The sequence below is a fragment of the Canis aureus genome, chromosome 22 (genome assembly GCF_053574225.1).
Source record: "Canis aureus isolate CA01 chromosome 22, VMU_Caureus_v.1.0, whole genome shotgun sequence".
In the NCBI taxonomy this organism is placed as follows: Eukaryota; Metazoa; Chordata; class Mammalia; order Carnivora; family Canidae; genus Canis; species Canis aureus.
The window spans coordinates 51085858-51111772 of record NC_135632.1 but is presented as its reverse complement, the minus strand read 5'-3'; the positions used below and the strand labels follow the sequence as shown (position 1 = coordinate 51111772).

Here is a 25915-nt window from a genome sequence, read left to right as displayed (position 1 = left end):
GACGGAAGCAGACAGACCAGAAACAAATATGGGTGTCGAGGCGAGACAAGTGCTAGGAGGACTGTGTAACCGGGTCTGAGTCCGCCTGTTCGATGTGCAGCAAAGATAATCACTGAGGGAGTGCGTGGCAAGAAAGGAGAGCAAGCTAAATGGGGAGGGAGGGGGAGATGGGAGATGGGAGGGTAAGACCCAGACCTGCCTCCCCCAGGGAGAGGGGTCAGGTTGTTTACACGAGAACAAAAGAGGTCTGGGTGAAAAGTTACAGCTACACGCTTAGCAGTCCTACTAACTCTGGTTACTGGTTTCACTGGGAGGGGACAGAGAGCAGAGGAGGGAGTCCCTACTCTTGTTGGGGTGAAGAGGGAAGGCTTCTCTCTTGACATGTGAACAGAGATCTGAGTAAAGCAGGGAGGAGTGTTGAGGCTGTCCAGGCAAAGAGAGGCTGGCCAGGCTGGGGGGCGGGAATGTCCAGAGGCCTGTGGCTGGGGGTATGGTGCCGGAGGCCACTGACAGGAAGTCAGAGCCGCCACGCTGGCTGGGCACCAAGGAGAGGGGACGAGAGCCTTGGAGGCCCCTCTGCCTTGTCCCTGAGAGCTGTGGGAGGGCTGGAGGGTAGAGGAGCCAGCCCCTCAGTCACGCTGGGAAAGCACTGCTGTCACGCCTGCACCGAGAACAGAGCACAGAAGAGGAAGGTGGGACTGTGGTGCGGTGTTCACGTCCCTTCCTAAGGCTGAACTGACAGGCCCTCTGGGGACACGGTGGGGGACACATCTACCACAGCCTCCATGGCTTGGACCTGAGCCAATGGCATGGGTGGGCATATGGGAAGGTGGTGAGGGTGTGCAGACAAGCCGTTGCGGGTACTTCTGTAAAGGGGGCAGAGGCAGGGCCAGGCCCCTTAAGCTTGAGGTTCAGGGGGCAGTGAGGGCCCCTGAGGGGAGGGCCTGGGCCCGGGGGCACACACACAGGCACAGGTGGCTGGCTCCCTCCACTATGACGCCTGCTAGCTCTGGGAGCACTGGGCCTGGCGTAGGGCTGTCGATGGGCCTGGACCGCACAGGGCCAGGTGTGCAGGAGCCAAAGGACCCAAGCAGGATGGAGGCTGTGCAGGCAAGAGGAAGCACAGCGAGGGGCCGGCCAGAGAATGACTGTAGGGTCAGGGTCAGGGTCAGCTAAAATGTACAAATCTGGGGGCACTGAGAGTCTGGGACACCAGGCCAGGGCCACCAGAGAAGTCAGTGGACGGTGGGGAGGGAGCTGCAAAGCCAGGAAGATGGTCAATGGGGGGGGAGGACTCCCACTGAGAACAAGAAGGTCACAGGTGTTTCATGCTATTTGGGCTCAGCTCAGGAGCCCTCTAACACACTTGATTACTGTAATAAGCATATTTCTACAGATTTGCACAATTTCTACAGATTCCTTCCAGGTCTGAGGAGAATGCTGTTGGAGCAGCTGGTGTTCAGCAGCTGGTGTTCAGCTGAGCCTCTTGTGCTCCTGCTTGTCTGCCGCCTTCCTCCCCTCCCAGCACTGTCGTGCTGGCTGCTCAGCTGCTGGTTTTTTGCAGCCCAAGGAGATTGTAATCTTTCTGGAGCACAACAGCTAGGGCCTCCTTGTTTGGTCTCTGCTCCCTGTAGCAGCCCACATGTGCCCTTTGTCCCCTAGAGTGGTTCATTCAAGAACACAGATCATACATATCATGCTCTTGCTTAAAGGACTGCTTCTAACTGCAACTAAAATAAAAGCAAACTCCTGACCTGGAAGGAGCCTGTCTGCCAGCCAGTTCACAGGAGCTGCAACTCCGCAGCCCCTGCCTGAGTCCTGCACTTGGGGCCCCACCCGAGGACATGTGCCTGCACCGCTCCTCTGCCGGGATGCCCTCCTCTGAGCTTCCGGCATGTCCCCCAATACACATGGAGACGCAGTGCCTTTTTATGGCCGTCCCATCGACTGGAGGCGCTGAGGCGTTCAGCCCCACACGGGATGGGACAGACACACCCAAGCAGCACCCATCCCTCCCAAAAAGCGAACCTGGTCTCAGCCAGACCCTCCATGGCTGTTCCTGGTGTCTGCTCCCACCTCATCTGAAGAGGGCGGTCCCTGGCCACCCCCACCACTTCCCATCCACCACCATCTATCTCCTCTCCTTCAGGGTGAGCATTTCTCACCACCTGAGGTCCTTCATCTTGCTACGGTCTGTCTCCATCTCCAGAATGTCAATCTTCCTAGGACAATAAATGCTGTGATGCATAACAGGCGCTCGGCCAGTATCTGCCCAGTGACTGAATGAATGACAGGAGACTGTGTGAATGCCTCTTAAATGTACCCTAAAGAATCCCCAAAACAAAATAAACACAATGTACAAATATAGCATAGGGTGTGTATTTAACAAAATCAATTTTTCTGCTGCTTTTAACTGTTAATTTTCTAAAAAAAAAAAAAAATCTGTATTTTCAGATTCTCAGAGTTTAGATGGAGCTATGGAGCTGCAGGTTGTAGTCAGTGTTCCCTGTGTTCTGTGAGGACAATCTCGCCCCAGAAGAGCTCCTTGAACAACCACAAAAGGAAAAAGTTCAGTGCACGTGGCAGTGACAGATGTCTACCACTGACCTGCTCTTTCAGCTGGGCCACTTTTTCTTGTAGGAGCATTTCCACATTCTTCAGAACTATTCCCACCTCTTCTAGGTGCTCTTTGGTGTCTTTAAGCTCCTTTTCACGTTCCTCCTGCCAAAAGAGGTTACAGATCAACAGTTTACATTCCAGAAAGAATCATCTCAGGCTTGCTTACTTCAGAATGGAAATTACCTAAAATGTGTAAATCTGGGAGGGACTGGGGATAACCCTTCATTTGGAAAGAGAAACAAAGAATGTCCTGCCACAAGCCACAGGGCTGACCGTACTCTTGTAGTTCAAGGGGAATCAGTGGACCGCTTTCCTGGCAATTTCTAATTTGAATTTATTTGAGAGAGAAAGAGCAAGAGAGCACGGGGAGGGAGTGACAGGGACAGGGAGCTTGATCCCAGGACCCCGCAATCGTGACCTGAGCCGCAGGCCAATGATCAACCCACTGGGTCACCCAGGCACCCCTGCTTTTCTGGGAACTTAATCAATGGCTCCAAAGTGTGTTTCCCCAAATGTGCTCCTGCGTACTTCTAAAGGATTTCTGGTTAAATTTCCCCATTTTGTCAATATTCTATCATGGCTGGTCTTATCTCCTAACATTTTTGCACAATGCTGGAAGATTATTCTTCCAGAGAATGTGTGCTTCACAACCATCGAATCTTACCTGCCTTTCAAGGCTGGCTCCATTTCTTCCCCATGGAGGCCCCCCAGCCCCAACCTCAGGCTCTGACCTCTGTACCCTCCTGCCTGATGGATGCTTCCTCAGGAACTGCACTGTGACATTTCAGGGGGCACTTTCTCAGTCTTTGACACCCCGGTGTACAGTGCACGCGTGCCAGGCTATTCAAGCACTTCAGATGTGCTAACTCGCTGATGCCTCACACGAATGCTCCGAGGTGGGGACCACTGGTACCCACCATTTACAGATGAGGAAACTGAAGCAGAGAGCGGATGAGGAGCTGGTCAGGCTTGCTCAGCTGGGAGGTGTGAGGCCTGGATCCCAACTGTGGTCCTGACCTGAGCCGCACGGTCCTGCTCCCCTTTAAGGCACTGACTGTTTCTAGGTCTCTAGATGCCTAGAGCAGGGCCTGGTGTGTGTGACTCTTCAGTGGACTCCTGTCCCACCACCTCCTCCTCCCTCCTCCTCATCCTCGCTATCCTTAAACATGCCAAGTACGAACCCATCTCAGGGCCTTTGCACATGCTGCTCCTTCCACCTCTCAAGCACTCTCCCCAGGTAAGTGGATGGCTCACTCCCTCAACTCCTCAGGTCTTGGCTCAAGGAACACATTGGTGAGGCCTTCTCTGGCCCCCCATTAAAAACTGCGAGGCGTCCTGCCCTGTAGCACTCAGGGACTCACCACCATCTGACAGGCTATCCTCATGACTCGTTTTCTTTCTTTTTTTTTTTTTTTTTCCATGACTTGTTTGCATTTGTCTTCCTACCACCAGTGGAATGTAGGCTCAGGAGGGCACCGGCTTCTGCCAAATGTGTTCATTTCTGTATCTCCATACCCCAGACCTGTGTGCACCCAATAAACAACTTCTGCAGTCCTCGTGTGGGCCTGTGGGTAGGTTTTTTTCCATTCTGCAAAATGGTTTAAGATTCTCTTTAAATTAGATGCATCATTTGTAAACTGGAAGTGTTCACGTAAAAACTTAGTTTCTGGCTTTCCTTTGAAATCGGGAGAACTGGCAGATGGGGCCTGCACTCCCCCAGGGCGACATAGGACCTCGCCCACAGCTTTAATCTAGGCCTCTACATCATCACATTTCTGGCACTGTCAGCAGAGGGAGCGTGTGGTCCCTAACCATTAGCCACGTGGCCTCCACAGGCACGCGCAGCCCCTGCTGGAGACACCCTTCGGGTCAACTGGCTCATCGTTGTCCAAGTGGGTGGGTGACACCCTCCCCAACGGGCTTGCCGCCCCTCCCTCTCGTCCCACGCTGTTCAGACTGGAATCGGGAACCCCTGGTAGCTGTACGACCCGACCTCTGGGAGCTGGGAGGCAGCTCCTGGCTGAGTGGCCAGATGCCCTACCTCATCACCCCGCGCCCGGGAGGAGGGCCTCAGGGCCTGGTCCCCACTCATCCGCCTCCCCCTCTCCTCCTGCAGGACACACTCCTTAGGGAGCCGCCGAGCTACCTGCCACTCCTCTTGCAGCAGCCGCTGCGGGCCAGCCACGCGTCCCGAGGCCCCAGCTGCTGCACCAGCTCCTGCAACTGCGCAGCCTCCCCGGCGTGCGGACACCACGCCACCTTCGCCTCCGGTGGGCTGCGTGCAGCTGCGCCGGGGAGAAGCCCAAGATCACGCCGCCGTGGCGACACAGCAGGCAGGTGACACTCCACGCTCACCGCAGCTAACAGCCGGAGAGCACGCACAGGTCCCTGCCCCTGCGGCCCAGCGCCTCTGCACAGGCGCCCTGAGAGGTGATGCTGCGCCTCCACGGCCCAGGAGGATGGCGCTCTGGCTGGCTGGGTCCATTTAACCACCGCCACTCACGCAGTCACGCATGGTGACTGTCCCTGGGGCAGAGAGCTCACATTCCTGAGACGGGGCCAGGGCCACAGGGGGCAACCAGGACGCGGTGGAGGCCGGAGGGACCCCAGCACCCAGCCCACCAGCCACGGGGCAGAAGGCTTCCCTGCACTGGTGCCGTGCGGGACCATTTTTACTGGACCGTACATAATCCAGCCAGTCCTTCTACGGGACACCACTTAAATCTCTTTGGTTCTGGAGGCTTCCCCTAGAACACACAGGACTTCCTTGGCACCCTCCCTGGCCATGTCAGCCCTCACACACCCCTGTGGCCCCACAGATGGCAGTCTTGACTCTGTCAAGAGTCACACCCAAGGCAAGGGTCAGAGGGATGGGGAGGGTACAGCTCTGGCCACTCAGGGGCAAGAGCAAGCTCGCAGAGCAAGCTCGTACTGTGTGGCTATTCCAAGGACAGGGGTCATCCCAGAGCGGCACACCGCACACAGTCTCCAGAACCACTCCTGGGCTCTTCTGGGAAAGTGCCATGTGATGACCAGGTCAGATGACCAGGACACACTCTCAGAGACGCCTAGTCTTCATCCACAGACACTGAAGACTCTTCAGAGGCACGGACGTGAAACAGGTGTCTTGTTATTAGCAAAGCTGAGACCCTCACCTCCCCCGTGGACAGGTGAGGGCTGTGCTCCCCACCCCCCCAGTGGACAGGTGAGGGCTGTGTGCCCCCCACTTGCCGTGGACAGGTGAGCTCTGTGCCCTTCCCATGTGGACGGGTGAGGACTGTGTCCTCTCCCCATAGAGAGGCTCTTTGCTCTCCCCCTGAATCCAAGCTGGACCGAAAGAACACGGGGCGGGGTGGGGGGTGGGGGTGATGCTCTGTAATGCTGTGAGCCTGGCAGCTGTTCCTCTAAGGACATCTGGTGGCCTCTCCTGTCAGAGCTTCAGTGCTGTGCTCCGAGTGCCCCCTGCCACCGTGAGGCCAGGTGTGGGTGCTCCTGCTGACAGCACCACTGGGCCCCCATGCACCAACATGAAGGACAGGCTCTGCGACCTGACCCAGCTGTACCTTCAGGTGACACCCGCCCCAATGCCCCTGTACTGCAACAGCAACCCGAGCCACCAGGTGAAGACAGCCAGTGAGCCCACAGCCCTGAAGGAGAAGGGTAAGCAGTGCTACGAGCGGCCCAGTTTGGGGGTGGCTTGATGATACGCTGCAGCTCAGAACCAACATGGGGACCCCCAGGGGTGTGTGAAATGCACAGCACCCTGCTCCCCACACCCTCCCCTGAGCCAGTATCTTCTCCAACTCACTCCCCTGCTGATAGCTGTCTAACCTGCTCTGTCTCTGGACCCTTCTCCTCAAAACCACCCCAGGGGTGCGGGACAGCCCTGGCTGCCCCACGTTGTTCTGCAACCCCTTACCACGGCCTGTCCAGAGGCTCCTTAAGTTCCCTGTAGGCTCTTTTTACTACCCCAGGTGAACTTTCATCAGTGCAGCGGGGGAAGGTCCTCTTCTAAGTCACAAAGGACTCCTGACTTGGGGTCTCCCACCGTTGACAGTGGCTGCCTCCAAGCCTCAGAGAGCTCAAACTGGTCCAGGCAATTTCTGAAGGTTCCTTCCAGACTTAAAGACAGAGGAGGGGCACTCCAGATGCTCAAGCATCCCTGGGAGAATGCTTATTTGCAGCGGGAAGGCTGAGCCCATCCGAGCCCCCAGAAGCACCTCATAAGGCCTGGGGCACGGGGGGCCAGTTGGGGAGCCTGTGAAGAGGCTCAGATGGGGGAGGTACACAGGTGCCAAGCTCAAGGAAGGATGGTCCTGGGCCTCAGGCTAGGGGCCCCTCCCACACCAAGCTTGGAGACTTCTCCCACGCCCCCCCTTCCCTTTCTGTAGCCGCCAGTCCCCTGAGCCCCCCATCTGAGTCCACACTGGGCCCTGAGGGCACCTCCCGCTGTCAAGCACCTGCCATTCTCACCTCCTGCTTCCCCAGGAAGGACCAGCACCCCTGTCCTGTGTCCCTGCACCTCATGCTCTCAGGGCACCCCAAGGTCCTTGAATGGCCCACCCCACTCATGTCAGACTACAAGCCCTCCACCTCCTCCTCCGTGAGCCCTGAGAACCTGGCCCACTGCGTGCATACATGCTGGGAAAGGGGAGCCGGCAGAAGGCAAGAGCTCCACAGCCACACGTGTGTGCAAGTTCAGGGCTTCTGTGCACACAGCGGCCCATGTGAGAGTAACAGGCATCACGCCTGCTCACCATGGGACCACCGCACCCTGGGGCCTTGGATCTGCCATGGCCCTCTCCTCAGAGGCCACCTGCTGCTCTCCGTTGCTCTTCTGTTCTACAGGTGGCACACCCAAGAGCACTGCTCTGCCTCTGGATAGCTTGACCAACCCTGTACGACGCTCGACTTCCGTGCCCAGCTGTGCAACCCCAGGCCAGCCCAATAACCTCTCTGGGCCAGACCAGTCCTGGCAACGTGCTGTCAGTGCCCAACGGCACTGAATTTCTTCCTGGCTGAGACCAAGCCACCGGCCATCATGCACACCCACCTGGTCTTGACTTTCTTCAAGGGTCTCTCTCAGCTGTGACTGTGACAGTCTCAGGCTCTGACATTCCTGATTCATGTGTTCAAGTTCCAGCTCAAGTTTTTGGATTTGCTCACTCTGTTTTTAAAAAATCAATTTCACAAATATAAGAAATCTCCTCAGCATGTTTAATCTCATACATGTTTCACGTAGAAACTTCAGAAATGTGCAGAAAGGCAAAAATTACAACATGTAAATTACCCATCATGCCAGCAGCCTGAGGACCACACCTGACATTGTGGTGTGACCTCAGCCCCTTCTCCACACATGCATTTCTAACAGTAAGACTGCCTTAATGTCATATAGTGTGGTTTCCTCATTATATCTCAAGCATTTCCCCATGACATTATCTGAAAATATGATTTTTAGTGATTGCACCATAACTTATTGACTCATTCAGTTTCTTGATGATTCAAGCTGATTCCAATTGTTTTGCTATTCTGAATACCACAGCAATGAAACTACTCCAGCTAAAAGCCCTTCCATGATGCTCAGATAAAATTCTCATACGCAGAATTATGAAGTCAGAGCACACTGACATTCTTAAGGCCCTTGATATATATTTTGCCCAAATGTCCTCCAGAGAGGTCTATCAGTCTACTCTCCTCACATCAGGGTTTAACTCCTTCCTGCTACTTTCTCTAGACAGTGAGGATTTGCAAAAGCTGAAGTCTACTAATTTTCCAGGGTGCATACTTATTAAATCTCCCTCTTTATCTGCGGGGTGAGTCTAGCTCCAAACATTTTAAGGCTGCTCCTGAGGTTTCAGACGACTCACCTGTAGCTCCTCCTGCTGCCCGGCCTCCTCCAGTCTGTGTGTCAACAGCTGAATGGTGACACGGTTCTTCTCATCCTGGGCCTGGTGGATAGAGGCCTCCTCTCCTAACTGGAGGACCTTGTGACTGAGCTGGGATACTTCATCCTTGCATTTCTGACTCTGGAGCAAAATGGGTTAAAATACATGTGACAAAGTTATTTTTTTAAACTGGAAGCTCAATTCAGATCATTCCAGTGGCTCCCCACCAGGGCCAATTTTGTTCCTCGAGGAACATCTGGCTATGTGTGGAGCCAGTGCAGCGCCGGTTCTCACCATGGGGAAGAGCACGGCTCCTGGCTTCTCGTGGTGGGGGAGCCCAGCATCCTCCAACGCGGGACAGACCTGGCCCTCGACGGCCACAGCCAAGGATGGGAAACTTTGCTCCACTGGCTCAAGGAAATGAGACCCATCTGGACCGTGAGAGGTGGTTACATCATGAACATACAAACCACTGCTCTGAAGACCTTTCATATTTTTTTCATTTCTTTCATGGTTATTTCCAATTATTTTAAACTTTTAAAGGAAAAAACCTAATTGAAGTGTATGAAGCTTCTCAAAGTCTTCTATGATCTTTGTCCTTAAACACATAAACATAGCTTTCGGCCAGGGGCACGGGCAGGTGATTAAGGTGTGTATTCCGCTTTCTCTGAGTGCGCTGGCGGGCAGATGGTGGGCACACAGGACATGCCCACTGGGTGGACAAGCCAACGCGCACCCCCAGGCTCTCACGGGAAAATGCCAGGGACATTCAGTGTTTGTGGCCTGGCCTCCTCCGAACTGGTTTTCAGTGCCACCAGCACCGCACACACACGCCACTGTCCCCGCGCTGTGCTAACCACCGTTTCATTATCATGTTTTTGAGGATTTGAGAAGCAGATGATGTAACCCTGAAAGTGTTTCAATGTGGATTATCTGTGCTTAGTGAGTCTACATGTTTTTCTCATGATCATTGCTCCTTCTCTCTCCGTGAACAGATTGTCCCCTCGTCCTGTCCTTAAAATCCCAGCAATGAGGGTAAAGAGGTGTTTTCAACACATCATAAGTTCGCAGCCATCGAGTCTGGGATGGAACTCTCTTGTGTTTATTACACTTTATTGTGGTTTCTCAGTTTTGATACATGTTCACCTGTTCTCCTTGATGTTATTCAGAGCCAGAAATGGAACTTCCCTTCAGTCCATTTTCTTGTGTACCTTAATATTTTGTCTTTGTTTAGAAAGAATTTTAGACTCATACACCAGGTGCAGGGCTGTTACAGAGAACACCTGTGCACCCGCACCCAGGCGCCCCAGCTGCAGTGGTTCCCCGCATGCTTTGTGGGGATGCGCTCAGCAGGTGCATGTGCATGCACGTGTGTACACATACACAGACACAAGGCGCTTTTCTGAGCCATGGCCCTGCACTATGTGTTTCCTAAGGAAGTGAGTGTTCTCACATGACTGTCATGTAGGTCTGGCTTCAGGACACCATGCCACCCGCATCCCAGTTTTGTCAACCAGCCCAGGCGTGACCCCTGGAGCACCCCTTCTGCCCCTCAGGCAGTGCCTCAATCTGGCAGGCTCTTAGCCTCCTTAAACCTGGGATGCTTCCGCAGGCTTCGTCTCATAGGACACTGAACATCTTGACAGACACGGCCCCACCCCACCTCTCCCCACCAGCAGTTCCTCATCTGGGACCGGCCTGCTGTTCCCTGTGCTTCGGCTCAGGTGCCGCCGTATGCCCCTTGGGTATCCCACCGAGGGTGTGGAGTGCCCTCTGTCTCTCCGTGTCTGTGTCCATCACCTTTTTAATTCTAACTTGTACTCATCTGGGTTTTAGTGCAGAAGACAAAATGAGATGCTAGCAGTCATCTGGTCACATGTTAAAACAAATGGATGTCTGTGCTACCGGGCCACCTGTGAATCTGAGCAGGCCTCAAGGCCCAGGGTCCAGCTGATAAGCAGCATAAGGAAAAGAAGAGCAGACTGAACAACAGTATCCAGAAACAGTTGGACAGATCCAGAATGTGGGATGGCCAGGTCTCTCCAAAGACACAGCCTTGTGGGGTGGATCAGGGCTTCCAGGTTGTAAAGACTGGAGACACATGGAGGCAGGTAGGCCATATCTTCCAAAGATGGCCTGGATGGATCTCTCATCCCATATCGCCTTCCTGGGCACTCACTCACCCGAAGGAGCAGATGTCTCTGCCTGTCCTCGTGGGATCCGAGCAAGGGTGGCACAGAATGGATTCTGAGAGCAGAAGCCTTGTGCCTGCCATGTGGTCCTCCTGTGCCCCCTTGGGACACTCCGTCCAGGAGCCAAGCCCCAAGGGGAGGAGCCCCCAGACGACCTCAGCCCCAGCCTCTGGGTCACCAGCTGCCAGTCTTCCCAGCCCCAGTGACATGGAGCAGAGGCGGGCCACCTGTCCCCATACCCTATCTGAACCCCTGACCTGTGAGGTTCTGTGAGGGCAACAGAGTGGCTGTTTCTTGTCACCAGAAGAGCATCGATAGTTCAATGAGCCACCCTCAACTGTATCGTAGTTCCAAAAAATTTACCATATAAGACATTTCTGAATAGAGGGATGTAAATACGGTCGGAATACTGGATAGTGTCAGATAATTAAGTTTCTTAGGTGTTACGGTAGCACTGTGGTTAGGGAGAAGATGCCGGTGAACTATTTAGAAGCACAGTCTCACTTATCTGTCACTTACTTTCAAATGGGCTTGAAAACACACACAGACACACAGTACAGGGAGATACAAAGACAGGTATAAACTAACCAAAGTACGTACAGTATTAATTCCAACCATCTAACTAAGGTTGTAGTATGATGGCTGACCAGTGTGGGTTATGTCAACTTTTCTATGTGTGTAAAGCTTTTTATATTAAAAAGCTGAGGGAAAGAAAACAAATGGATACCTAGAATGCACTTACAAGTGTGTCCTAGAAATCAGCCCAAAAGGAAAAGGGATGACCCAGGAAAGCCCCTGATGGGTCGTTTCACAGGAAGTTGGTCTGCAGGCAAACGCAGTCTGAACTTTTCATCTTCAATCAGCCCAGGAAGGACCCTCATGAGGGAGAAGGTCCAAGCAAGACCAGCATGCACTCTCCACAGAGGCAGACACCCAGAGCCAGGCCAGATGGTCCCCGCAGCAGAATCCCCCTGGGGCCTGTGTGACACAGGCGGCACCGGGAGAGAAGAGCCGCGGGACTCCCCTTGGGGCCAGCGCGGGGCTGAGAAGCCAGACATGGCAGGTGCCCCCAACACGGCCCACCCCGAGAACGGGGCCTGCATTTGGTAAGGTGGCAGGACAGGAGATGAACACCCACTGTATCTCTGCATCCTAACGGTGAGCATACAGAACCCGAATCAGAAACATAATACTAGTTCTGGCCTCTGGTCTCCCCATTAAGAAAAAGGCCAGGTAAAGCTGAAGTTACCCTCTCTCTAGAATCCATCAGAGAACTGCTGTCACAGGGCAAACCCACACCCTGGAAACTGGTTCAAAGCTCACTGGGAGCAGGGGCCAGAGCCTGAACTGGGGTGGGGGGGTGAGGGGGGTGGGGCGTGCCCCCTAAGGATGAAGGCCAGAGCTGTACCCAGCTGGCCGGCTGATGGGTTAGCAAGTGATGGTCTCAGGGGAGCCCCCAACGTTCCTGAGACACACCAGGTGCTTGCCCTTAACATCAGAGAAAATCCCCTCAGGCCTCTAGCAGGTGGGACTCCTTAGTCTGGACTGAAATGTGACCCCTCCAAATTCCTATGTTGAAGCCCTAAGCCTCCAGTAGGGCTGTGTTTGGAGATGAGGCTTTCAGGAGCTAATGAGGGTTCAGTGAGCTTCCCTGGGGAGGGTCCTAACCTGACAGGACTGTAACCTTCTGAGAAGCAGAGCACCATCTCTCCCTCTGTGTGGCCCCGGGGGAAGGGTCAGGTGAGGACGCAGCAAGCAGGGAGCTGTCTTCAAGTCAGGAAGATGGGAGAGCCAGCCAGCACCTAGTCCTGGCCTCTGGCCTCCAGAACTGCAAGACTATGCATTCCTGTTAAGTCCCGCAGCCAACCGCGTCTTGTTACGGCGCTGAGGAGACCAACACAGTGGCCATTCTGAAGGACACTCAACATAATGTTGTGTCAACATCAATAGCTTGGTTATGATATGTGTTATAGGCTGATTCCTGTCCACCCACAAGTTATATATTGAAGTTCGCACTCCCAGTATCTCAGAATATGACTTTATTTAGACACAGGGTCTTTAAATAGGTGATTAATAGAAAATGACGTCCTGGGATCCCTGGGTGGCGCAGCGGTTTGGCGCCTGCCTTTGGCCCAGGGCGCGATCCTGGAGACCCGGGATCGAATCCCACATCAGGCTCCCGGTGCATGGAGCCTGCTTCTCCCTCTGCCTGTGTCTCTGCCTCTCTCTCTCTCTCTGTAACTATCATAAATAAATTAAAAAAAATTTAAAAAAAAAAAAAAAAAGAAAATGACGTCCTATGAGTGGGCCCTAATCTAACATGATAGTGTCCAATTAAGAAGAGATTAGAACATAGACTTGTAAAAAAAACAAACAAACAAACAAAAAAACACAGACGTGTAAGAGGGAAGGCCATGTGAGGACACAGGAAGATGGCCATCTAAAGACAGGCTCAAGAAATTAACCTGCCAACCCTTGACCTTATACCTCTAACCCCAAGAACTATAAGGAAATAAATTTCCGTTGTATAGGCCACTCAGACTGTGGTATTTTGTTATGTCAGCTTTAGTGAACTAATACAGATATTACACTGCAGTTTTATGAAGTGTTACCAGTAGAGGATCCAAAGTCTTTGGGATACAGTAAAGAAGGAAAATTATGGCAATACAGGCCTACCTCAAGAAACAAGAAAACCTCAAATACAAAATCTAACCTTATAGCTAAAAGAACTAGAAAAAGAACAAACAAAACCTAAAACCAATAGAAGGAAGGAAATAATCAAGATTAGAACAAAAATAAATTATGTAGAAACTAAACAAACAAAAAACCAGTAGAACAGATCAGTGAAACCAGGAGCTGGTTCTTTGAAAAATTAATAAATTTGATAAGCTCCTGGCTAGACTAATCAAAAAGAAAAGAGAAAGGACCCAAATACATAAAATCACAAATGAGAGGAGAGATGACAATACAATTATGAAAGAATGTTATGAAAAACTCTATGCTAACAAATTGGACAGCCCAGAAGAAATGGATAAATTCCTAGAAACATATAAACTACCAAAACTGAAACAGGAAGCAACAGAAAATTTGAACAAATTGATAACCAGCAAAGAAACTGAATTAGTAATCAAAAATCTCCCAACAAACAAAAGTCCAGAACCAGATGGCTTCACAGGTAAATTCTACCAAACATTTGAAGAAGAGTTAATACCCATTCTCCTCAAACTATTCCAAAAAGTAAAAAAGGAAGGAAAATTTCTAAATTCATTCTATGAGGCCAGTATTACCTTGATACCAAAACCAGATAAAGACACCACCAAAAAAGAGAACTATAGGCCTGTTTCTCTGATGAACACAAATGCAAAGATCCTCAACAAAATACTAGCAAACTGAACCCAATAATACATTAAAATATCATTCACCACAATCAAGTGGGATTTATTTCTGGGTTGCAAGGTGGTTCAAAATTTGCAAATCAATCTACGTAACACATTACATTAATATAAGAAAGGATAAGAACCACGTGATCATTTTATTTTAATTTTTTAAAAGATTTTATTTATTTATTCATGAGAGACAGAGAGAGAGAGAGAGAGAGGCAGAGACATAGGCAGAGGGAGAAGCAGGTTCCATGTAGGGAGCCCAATGTGGGACTCAATCCTGGGACTCCAGGATCATGCCCTGAGCTGAAGGCAGGCACTTAACAGCTGAGCCACCCAGGCATCCCCCACATGATCATTTTAATAGATACAGAAAAAGCATTTGACAAATTGCAACAGCCATTCATGATTAAAAACCCTCAACAAAGTAGGTTTACAGGGAACGTACCCCAACATAATAAAGGCCATAGATGAAAAACCCACAGCTAGCATCATCCTCAATGAGGGAAACTGAGAGCTTTTTCCCTAAGGTCAGGACCAAGATAGGGATGTCCATTCTTACCAGTGTCATTCAACATAGCACTAGAATTCCTAGCCATAGAAATCAGACAAGAAAGGGCACCTGAGTGGCTCAATCGGTTAAGCATCTGCCTTTGGCTCAGATCACAATCCCAGGGTCCTGAGATGTGAGGCCCACATCAGGCTTCCTGCTCAGCAGGGAATCTGGTTCTCCCTTCTGTGCATGCTCACTCACTCTCTCGCACTCTCTCTCTCTCAAATAAATAAATGAATAAATAAAATCTTTTTTAAAAAGTCAAGAAAAAGAAATGAAAGATATCTTAATTGGCAAGGAAGAGGTAAAACTTTCATTATTTGTAGTTAACATGATACTATATATGGAAACCCTAAAAGATTCTACCAAAAACTGCTAGAACTGATAAATGAATTCAGGAAAGTTGAAGGATACAAAACCAACATTCAGAAATCTGTTGCATTTCTATACATTAATAATGAAGCAGCAGAGAGAGACATTAAGGAATCATCCCATTTATAATTACACCAAAAAAAAAATAAGACCCCTAGGAATAAACCCAACCAAAGAAGTAAAAGACCTGTATCTGAAAACTATAAAACACGGATGAAAAAAAAACTGAAGATGACAAAGAAATGGAGACATTCCATGGTCATGGATCGGAAGAACAAATATTGTTAAAAATGTCTATATTGCCCAAAGCAATCTGTCGATCCCTATCAAAATGCCAACAGCATTTTTTTATAAGAAAATACCAATCCTAAAATTTGTATGGAATCACAAAAGACCTTGAATAGCCAAAGTAACTTTGAAAAAGAATAGCTGGAAATAAGGCGACCCGACCCGGTGGCTCAGCAGTTTGGCCCCACCTTCAGCCCAGGGCGTGATCCTGGAGACCCGGGATAGAGTCCTGCGTCATGCTTCCTGCATGGAGCCTGCTTCTCCCTCTGCCTGTGTCTCTGCCTCTCTCTGTGTCTCTCATGAATAAATAAATAAAATCTTAAAAAAAAAAAAGAAAAGCTGGAAATATCACAATTCAAGACTCCAAGTTATATTACAAAGCTGTAGTAATCAAAACACTATAGTATTGGTACAAAAATAGACACGTAGATCAATGGGACAGAATAGAAAACCCAGAAATAAACCCACAATTATATGGTCAATTAATTTCCCACAAAGCAGGAAAGAATATCCAATGGGAAAAAGTCTCTTTAACAAACGGCATTGGGAAAACTGGACAGCTACATGCAAAAGAATGAAACTGGACCACTTTCTTTCACCATACACAAAATTATACTCAAAGTGGATTAAAGACCTAAATGTGAGACCTGAAGCCACAAAAGTCCTAGAGGAGAGCACAAGCAGTAATGTTTCTGACATTGGCTATAGCAACTTCTTTCTAGATAGGTCTCCTGAGGCATGGAAATATATGCAAAAATAAACTACTAGGATTACATCCAAATAAACAGCTTCTGCAGAGTGAAGGAAACGGTCAACAAAACTAAAATGCAGCCTATGGAATGGGAGAAGATATCTGCAAATCACATATCAGATAAAAGGTTAGTATTCAAAATATAAAGAACTTATAAAACTCAACACTCAAAAAACCAGATATTCCAATTTAAAAATGGCAGACCACATGAATAGACATTTTTCTAAAGAAGACATCTAGGTGGCTGACACATGAAAAAAAACACTCATCATCAGGGAAATACAAATCAAAACTATGAGATACCACCTCACACCTGTCTGTCAGAATAGCTAAAATCAAAACACAAGGAACATCAAGTGTGGCGAGGATATGGAGAAAGGAGTACTCCTCATGTACTGTTGGTGAGGATGCACATTCTTCCAAAAATTTTTTGGATGTTCTTTAAAAAGTTAAAAATAGAACTACTCTATGATCCAGTAGTCACCCTACTAGGTATTTACCCACAGAATACAAAAATATTAATCCAAAGGCATACATACACCCCAATGTTTATAGCGGCATTATCTACAATAGCTACATTATGGAAACAGTTCAAGTGTCCATCAACTGATAAATGGATAAAGAAGATGTGAGATATAAATAAAATATTGTTTGGTCATAAAAGAGAAAGAAATCTTGCCATTTGCAATGACATGGATGGAGCCAGAAAGTATAATGCTAAGCAAAATAACTCAATCAGAGAAAGACAAATACCATATGATTTCACTCTTATGTGGAATTTAAAAAATAAATGAGTATTGGGGGAAAAAAGAGAGGTGCAAATCTAGAAGCTCTCAACTACAGAGAGTAAACTCATGACTACCAGAGGGAAGGTGGGCAGGGGGATGGAAATAGGCAATGGGGACTAAGGATTTCCCCTGTCGTGATAAGCACTGGGTGATGTATGGAAGTACAATCACTATACTGTGCACCTGAAACTAATATAGTACTGTGTGTTAACTAAGTGAAATTAAAGTTAAAATAAAAACTTTTAAAAAATGTTACCATTGCAGGAAACTGGTCAAAGCATTTAAAGACTTACTCTATATTTCTTACAACTATATGAGTCTCCAACAATCAATAACATATCAATTAAAAAAAGAATTTAAAAGAAACAAGAATGATGTATCATCCTAGCTTGTGTGTTTTCTTCTTAATAATTCATCCAAAAGCCAGTAAATGAGACTAAGTATGAAAAGCATCTGTATATGGGGGCAAAGAGAGGACCAGTGTGGGGTTACTGCTGAAACAGAGTGAGAAGGGTGTTTCTGCATGGGGTAAAGGGAGATTAATCAACAGTAAGTAGATCTCCTGAAGATAGAAACCAGACTTCTCACTGCTGGAGATATGAGTTACAAACATGGAAGAGGAGAAACTAGGATCATCCTTATGATATTAGGTGGGAATTGCATACATGGGGTTTGAATTCATGATTTTCAGTAGAGAGATACATAAATAAATATTAATGAAACCATATGCATGTCAGTGTGTATGTATAACAACATATACTTAGCTCTATCCACTGACTGTGCCAGGAAGTCGATGCCCCAGTAGCAGTGGGCACTCCTGGTGCTCAGGTCTTGGCCTCTAAACACCATTCTATATTAAAGGTGACCAGGAGCTCCTTGGGGAAGTAGCTGATTACAGAACTGAGGCAGGGAAAGTATCAGATGAACCTGGAATATCTGGGATACCAGAAAATAAGGGAAATGCTCAAAAAATGATCAGGATCTGGTCTGGAGGACCAAGAAACCACTGTGAAGGGACTCTCATTGGCCAACTCTGGGACAATTTGAGCACAAGAATAAATACTGATGGTAATGTATTAACCCACTGAATAAAACAGGAACTTAGGATAGTAACATGATGATGGAATGAATAAATAAGCGAACAGAAGAGAAAGCTCTTCTTTACACTAGAATACCAATAAATATAAAAGGAATGGTGATATTAGTTACCAGCTGCCACCATTACAGCAAGAAACAAAGGATGCTAAAACAAGGAGCTGAGAGTTCAACAGGAAACAGGGTATTTACCTAATGCCAAAGTATCTACCCACACAATACTCACCAGTTACAAAGGGAAAAGTAACCTTATTGTAAAGAAGCCTAGTCAGCACCACCTAACCAGGAATCCAAGCCAGCATCACTAGGAATGGGACAAATCATGCCCAAGAGGCATTATCTAAAGGGAACAAAGCTAATTGGGGGCCTTCCCACAAAATAACTGCTTGTAATCTTCAAAACTGCCTATTCCTAAAAACCAAGGACTGACTGAAGGGGCCATGTAATTCTGAAGGTGAGGGGACAGGTAGCAAAGCTCAGTGGGGTGCGGGCTCAGACAGCACTTCTGCATTCACGTTATTGTCCTGACTCTGAGCCAGGGAAGGGGCTGATGGACTGGCAACTCACTCTCAGATCTTTCAGGAAAGTGTTCTGTCCTTCCTTTTTCTAAGTTTGACACTATTTCGAAATAATGAAAAAAGGAGGGCGGTGTTAGCATCATGCAGGTGTCAATACCTGACCTGTTTGTTGAGTTCTTCTACTTCAGAGCAGGTCTTTTCCTTGTCTCTCCTTAAAACCTCGATTTCCTTCCTGTTGAAGAAGCAAAATTTACAGCATCACTGACCAGCCAGTTTCTTTTTCCCTATCATTGCCCTCATAACAGTAGTGGCTCGGGTTTGCAGCCACAGAACAGATTCTCACTCCTGCCCCCGGGAGCCCAGAGCCACCACTCTGTCACTGTTCTCCACCACTGCTGCTTCCTACCCTGTTGGGCACCCGACCCTGAGAACCAGAGGAACACACAGTAAGAACCTCCATGGCATTTCTCAGCTACACACAGCAGTATCTCTCTAGCAAAACGTGATGATTTACACCGAGCAGCATAAATAGGATACAGCAGCCTTGTCTGCGGCTACAGCTGGGGTCTCTTATAAAATGGGTCCTGCCAGCAAACTAAGGAAACAATGGTTTCTAGAGGGGAAAAAACCTTTTAGATTTCAGAACTGCTGTAACGTAATAGCAATCACTTGTTGACCACCTGCTCTGGATGTCATGTTTTAATCATCTTGAACTTCATAGCTGAAAAAAAAAAAAAGGGTCAACCAACTGTTCTTGGCTAAGACTATGTTAGTGAGGGATCCCTGTGTGGCACAGCGGTTTAGAGCCTGCCTTTGGCCCAGGGCAAGATCCTGGAGACCCGGGATCGAATCCCACGTCGGGCTCCCAGTGCATGGAGCCTGCTTCTCCCTCTGCCTATGTCTCTGCCTCTCTCTCTCTCTCTCTCTGTGACTATCATAAATAAATAAAAATTTTTAAAAAATGACTATGGTAGTGAAAGCAGAAAGCCCCTCCCCTTCCACACACACAGTGTCTCCTGCCTCAGTGCTCAGGCTCCCACCCCTCTCCCCAGCCCCTTCCCCTAACCCACTGAAATCCATGGGCCAGAAACCAAGTGGAACCAATGATCAGGATATAAAGAAGCAGATTCCAGAAAGGCTCCAGAAGCATCCCTTACTGCTTCAGAAATACCACCCCATGGCATGATGTGGAGCAGCTCCGTAGGGGAAGAAAAGTGCTTATTCAGACTTGAGAGAGAAGTAGCCCAAGCTGGAGCAGCTCATTGTGGTGTTGATCTGCTGCAGAACATACATGCTCTATGTTATACTTAGGAGCCCTGGAAGGAAGGTGGCTGCCTACATCTGGAAGGGGGTCCAAGCTCTCCCCTGCCTGTCAGGGGTGGTGGGTCAGAGGTCAGCATGGCTCACCTCTTTGTGATTTTCTGGAACACAGGGTGGATTTGTCAACACTCCCTGCTTTCCACGGCAATACTTTTGAAGCTCACTGTACAAAGATCAAAAGGTGCTATAGACTGGGGAGTTCAGGTAGGAATCACTGAGCCGGGGTCCTTACCTCTGTGCATCCTTTGTCCTTTCTGCAGCTTCAAGCTCTTGCTGAATCTTTCGCAGCTCATTTTTCAGCCATGAGTTTTCCTCAGAAAGTCTATCCAACTCGATTCTGCATGAAAAATTGGAAAAAAGAAGTAACAGTGGGGACTCCAGGAGCCACTGTACTTGAGGTGGGTCCCTCAATAGGAAAGAGCAAGCATGAACAGTGACTACTGCCACCATATGCAGTTCATGTGAGTCTGGGCTTGCAGGTAAAGTCACGGTGGTCCTGCATTATCCTTGGGTAGCACAGGGCACACTGTTCCTTTTTCTTTATGCACTGCTAACATGCTATGGTTTGTACCTCCCAAGCCACAAGCTACAGAACATAAAGCTTTTTTAGCTTCTAAAACAGTCACACAATCAACAACTCATTCATGTAGTCAGCACCTCGGTTCTGTCTGCTATATGTTGACCCGTTACCACATCTTACAACCACTCACTCAAATGAGTGCTCGCTCGTGGTTGGTATCACACACAATTCTGGCTGTGGGTCCTCAGGTTACTGCAGAGGAGACTCATCTCCCCACCCCTTGCCCTTACCCCCCAGAGAACTCTAGCATAGAGCTAAGAACACAAGGCATCAGAAGACCAAAATACATTTTTCTCTTGAATGAGAGCCACCTGTGTCGTACACTCCAAGGTCAGCACTGAGGAGGAAAAAACTGGGGAGATGCCCCCATCAGTGTAGAGAGAGGCACCTGATGGGTGGTGGGTCCCTCAACAGGAAAGAGCAAGCATGAACAGTGACTACAGGTACCAAGTTGCCTGGAGCCACCTTTGCTTTCCAATAACTTAGCAAGCTCTCCACTTATCTACCACCACTGACATATAACTGATGAGCAATTTGCCAGTAAAGATCACCAATGAGGCAGCCTAAAACCCATGCCTGCTGAGAAATTTATTTTTTAGATTTTATTTATTTGAGAGAGTGAGCGAGCACGAGTGAGGGAGGGGCAGAGGGAGAGGGAGAAACACACTCTCCACTGAGCACGGAGCCTGACGCAGGGCTCAATCCCAGGACCCTGAAATCATGACCTGAGCTGAAGGCAGACGCTTAACCAAGCCACCCAGGTACCCCCAGAGAAATTTATTATTAATAGATGCTAGTCTGACTGACACTTATTCCCCCTCAAAGCACCCTATCTGGCATTAGCTTCTAATTTTTTCAATCTAAAAATACTCAAAGCCACACGATCTTGTTATGTCCATTTAACGTAATATGCTTGAAATACCAAGCATAAGTGTCTTCTTCATAGGAGCATAAATATAACTTCATTTTATCCCACAAGGAACCAAAGAGAATAATAAAGAGAAGTCATTGGAATTTTTAAAGCAGCAAAGATTTCGAGCAGAGGAGTGAAACAAATGAGGTGTTTGGAAACTGCCATTCTGGCTCCAGTAGAAAACAAACTGATTCAGTGCAGTTGTGTGTACTGGGGCAGAGGGAGGGGGTTCCCACTTCCAGCTTCCTGGACCTTAGATAAGCTGACAGGGGTCCCACCCCACCAAGCAACCAGAGCTGTATGAGGCTCATTATACAATGGGAGATTGTCCTCATAGAAGGTAATGGAAACCTCTAAGGGCCCCCTAACAAAACAAAAAACTAGAAGCTGAAGCCCCAGCTGTGAGCATTAAGCCACACAAAGATAGGGTTACCCCGAGGCCAATGCCTATGTCAGCACTGTCATCAGCAGGGTGGGAAAACCACACTGTGGACACCTACATAAAGCCAGTGCCCCAGGAAGAGGTTAAAGTGGTCCCAGATTAGTAGGCTCCCAATTTTAGGCAAATGCAGTATCCACCCTTTCTTCAGAAAGCATCCTCTACTACAACTCCTGAGATTCCCAGAGATTAACATCATGTAAACATGAGCTCACAACCAAAGATCACCACAACATACACAGAAAAAAACCACCTCTGAGGGGCAGCAGAAGCAAAACAGCAGAATTCGATCCCACGGGAACCTCAGATATTGGAATTATCAGACACAAACTAAGGATAAAATTGTAAAATGTTTATATAAATAAAGATGAAAATAAAAAATAAACAAGCAACAAGAAACTATCAAAAATAATCAGACCAAACGAGAAAACAGCATATTTGGAAATGAAAAGGGAAAAAAATAAAAAGGCAATGTCAAAATAAAACCTCACTGAATGGGTTAAATGACAGATTTAGACAGAGCTGAAGGAGGAATTACTGACCTGGAACACAGAGGTAGGAAAAAAAGTACCCAGAATGTGACAAGAGAGAAAACAAGATAAAAGATATGGAAGAGAAGAAATGGAGGAAGAGTGAAAAGATCAAATTTCATATCTAATTATAGAGTGAGAGAAGAAGCAACATCTTAAAAATAATGGCTGAGAATTTTTCATAAGACAAATTCAATGGGTACAATCTTTTTTTTTTTTTTTTTTTTAAATTCCTGAGGACACACACAGAGAGAGGCAGAGACACAGGCAGAGGGAGAAGCAGGCTCCATGCAGGGAGCCCAACACGAGACTCGATCCTGGGTCTCCAGGATCACACCCTGGGCCAAAGGCGGCGCCAAACCGCTGAGCCACTGGGGCTGCCCTTTCTTTTTCTTTAAAGATTTTATTTATTTGTTCATGAGACACACACAGAGAGAGGCAGAGAAGCAGGAGAGGGAGAAGGAGAAGCAGGCTCCCTGCAGGGAGAGGAGCCTGATGCAGGACTTGATCCCAGGATCCAGGTGCCCGGGTACGATGTTTTTCTAAGTAGGATGAGTAGAAAGAAAACCACACCTATGCCCTATGACCTGACAATTCCATTCTTAGGTACAGTCCAATGTAAATGCTCCAAAAGACATGGATAAGAACTTTCTGAGCAGTATGATTTGTGATGACCCAAACTAAACACTACTCAAAGGCCCATCCACAAGTGAATGAGGAAACTGTGGCATATTCACACAACAGAACACTCCACAGCAATGAACCTTGAGTGATCCTGAATCACCCAGGTGGGCCCAATGTAACCACAGGGTCCTTAAATGGGGAAGAGGGAGGGAGGGAGGGGAGTGGGTGTCAGAGTGACGTGGTGTCAGGGGGACCTGATCAGTCCTCACTGGCTTTAAAGATGGAAGGGGGCCAGAAACAAGGAATGCAAGCAGCCCACAGAGGCTGGAGAAGGCAACAATAGCAATTCTCTTCTAGAGCCACTAAAAAGGAAGGCAACCCTGCCAACATTTTAATTTTAGTCCAGTCATAATCATTCCAGACTCTTTTAAGATTTTTATTTATTTATTATGATAGTCACACAGTGAGAGAGAGAGAGAGAGAGAGAGAGGCAGAGACACAGGCAGAGGGAGAAGCGGGCTCCATGCAGGGGGCCTAATGTGGGACTCGATCCCGGGTCTCCAGGATCGCGCCCTGGGCCAAAGGCAGGCGCTAAACCGCTGTGCCACCCAGGGATCCCTCATTCCAGACTTCTAAAGTCCAAAACTGTAAAATCATAATTGTGCTGTTTTAAGTACTAGTGGTAGTTACAGCAGCAATAGGAAACTAATATACATACAGAGCAACAACTAGACAAAGTAGACTACCCAATGTCAATAGTGGAATCTTTTTTTAAGATTTATTTGAGAGACAGGGAGAGTATGTGTGGCAAGTGGAAGGAGAGATAGAGGGAGAGAGAACCCTCAGGCTCCCTGAGGAGCATGGAGCCAGACACGGTACTTGATCCCAGGACCCTGAGATCATGATCTGAGCCAAAACCAAGAGTCAGACACTTACCTGACTCAGCCACCCAGGCGCCCCAACAGTGGACTCTTGAAGATACTGAATATGTCCAAAGAGCAGAGAACCACTCTTTAATCTAGATTTCTGTTCCTAAGAACACTGTATCTTTTAAAACTGAAGGAAATTTTGAGACATTTTCAGATAAAAACTGAGGGAGTTTATTCCAAAGAGAGTTTCACTGAAGGAACTTCTAAAGACTACACGTCAGAAAGAAAGAAAATGGTCCTATAAAGAAGGCATGAGCTACAAGAAATAATCTAATGAAGGGGAAAATAAGACACCCACATTGAGGGTTATTCTGTGAAGCACCTGGTCTGGATTCTTCAAAAACAACGTCCAAATTCCTAGAAACACACAACCTAACAAAACTGGCTCATGAAGAAATAAAAAATCTGATCAGACCTGTGACTAGTATGGAGATTGAATGAGTTAAACAACTCCTAACAGAAAAGCCCAGGAGCAGATGGCTTTCCTGGTAAATGCTACTAAACATTTTATTTTAATTTTTTTTAAAGATTGATTGATTTGAGAAAGAAAAAGAGAGAAAGCATATCCATGTGAGCCTGGCGGTGGAGGGGGTGTTGTGCAGAAGGAGAGGGAGAAACGGTCTTAAGCAGACTCCCCACTGAGCATGGAGCCCAACATGGGGCTTGATCCCACAACCCTGAGATCATGACCTGAGCTGAAACCTAGAGAGTTGGATGCTCAATCAACTGTGCCACCCAAATGAATCACCCAGGTGGGCCCTGAATCACCCAGGTGGGCCCTACCAAACATTTAAAGAGCAAATACCAACCCCTCTCAAACTCTTACAGGAAAACTATAGACAATATCCTTTACCAATATTGATGCTAAAATTCTTACAAAATACTAGCAATAATTATTATTCAGTAGGTACATAATTTCTGCTTGCAGTGATGAGAAAGTTTTAGAAGTAGAAAGTGGTGACGGTTACACGTTGTGCATGTTAAATGCCACTAAATTATGGGGTTAAAATGGTCAGTTTTACATTTTGTATACTTTGCCATGATAACAAGAAAAGTCTATCTATTGACAGAGAAACTAATTTAAAAAGACTGAAAACAGGGGCTCCTGGGTGGCTCAGCCAGTTAATCATCTGCCTTTGGCTCAGGTCATGATCCCAGGGCCCTGGAATGGAGCCCCGAGTCCTGCTCCCTGCTCTCTGGGGAATCTGCTTCTCCCTCTCCTTCTGCCCCTCCCACTTGTGCACCCCTTGCTCTGCTCTCCCTCTCAAATAAATAAAATCTTTTTTAAAAAATAAAAAATAAACAGACTGATACACTCAAAGGATATTAAATGCATAACATGATCCTTGATTAGATTCAGGGTGCATGAGTAATCTATAAAGAACATACTGAAACAACTGGGAAAATCTGGACGTGGAATGCAAATTAAAATAGCAGTGCATTCAAGTTAAATTTCCTATGTGTGATAATAATACTGTGAACATGCAGGAGAACGTCCTTGTTCTTAGAAAATAACATGCTGCAATATTTAGCAGTAAAGTGTCATAATGCCTGCAATTATCTCCAAGGATTCAGAAAAAATTTTAAAAGTGTGTGGATTTTTGTATAGAGCAAAATAGCAATAGGAGAGGTAACCTAAACGTGGATGAATGCGGCCATGTGGGTGTTCAGATCACTTGTGTTCTCTAAGCTAGTGACAGAGACTCTTTCACAATCCAAATCTGGTCGTGTCACTCTACACTTTGCTTATTCCTTGATAAAGACACAAATCTTCACCATGGCCTTTAGGATCCTGCAAGTCTGAGCTACAGCTAGTATGGATCTGGAGGGCAGCTATGCTCACCACCATACCACCAATGCCGGCTCTGGTCCCATGTGCCACAAGGCCAATACACAAGGAATGGTGACCAAGGGTTCCCTGGCTGGTGCTGAGGACAGGCCTGCCCTTATAGAGCAGGAGCTGGGGGCCCAGCTTGGGGTGAGGGATGTCATTGGGCTCAGGAGATAGCTGCATATTGCTGAGCCCAGAAACTCCTTCTGGTGGCAGATCTTGTGTGAACCGGCCTCTCGAGGGATCGGAGGCGTTCCTCTCTCTTTGCACAATTCTTCCCCTGGAGACATAGCTCCTTGGTCTCCCCT

At 47.9% G+C, this 25915-nt stretch overlaps 2 protein-coding genes across 10 annotated transcripts in view; one reads left to right on the top strand and one right to left on the bottom strand.

Moving 5' to 3' along the window:
• The window catches only part of GINS1 (GINS complex subunit 1), a 41445-nt gene extending 31743 nt beyond the window's left edge, over positions 1-9702 (top strand). Inside the window, exons 7-11 of one of the 3 annotated variants that reach the window (XR_013361678.1) lie at positions 4072-4190; positions 4736-4952; positions 5574-5741; positions 6189-6279; positions 7468-9702. The gene's annotated coding sequence lies outside the window, so the exon portion shown is untranslated. Of the gene's footprint in view, positions 1-1415; positions 2371-4071; positions 4191-4735; positions 4953-5573; positions 5742-6188; positions 6280-7467 lie in introns of those variants that run through there. The other 2 variants (XR_013361679.1, XM_077866029.1) reach the window with 2 other exon arrangements.
• NINL (ninein like) overlaps positions 1-25915 on the bottom strand; it is a 140668-nt gene that overhangs the window by 1506 nt on the left and 113247 nt on the right. For 6 of the 7 annotated variants that reach the window (XM_077866017.1, XM_077866020.1, XM_077866021.1 and 3 more), the window contains 5 exons: positions 19994-20098; positions 18604-18673; positions 8487-8645; positions 7673-7786; positions 2608-2721 (listed from right to left, as the gene is read on the bottom strand). In XM_077866017.1, coding sequence (XP_077722143.1) covers positions 2608-2721; positions 7673-7786; positions 8487-8645; positions 18604-18673; positions 19994-20098 — 562 coding nt within the window. Of the gene's footprint in view, positions 1-2607; positions 2722-7672; positions 7787-8486; positions 8646-18598; positions 18674-19993; positions 20099-25915 lie in introns of those variants that run through there. The other variant, XR_013361676.1, reaches the window with a different exon arrangement.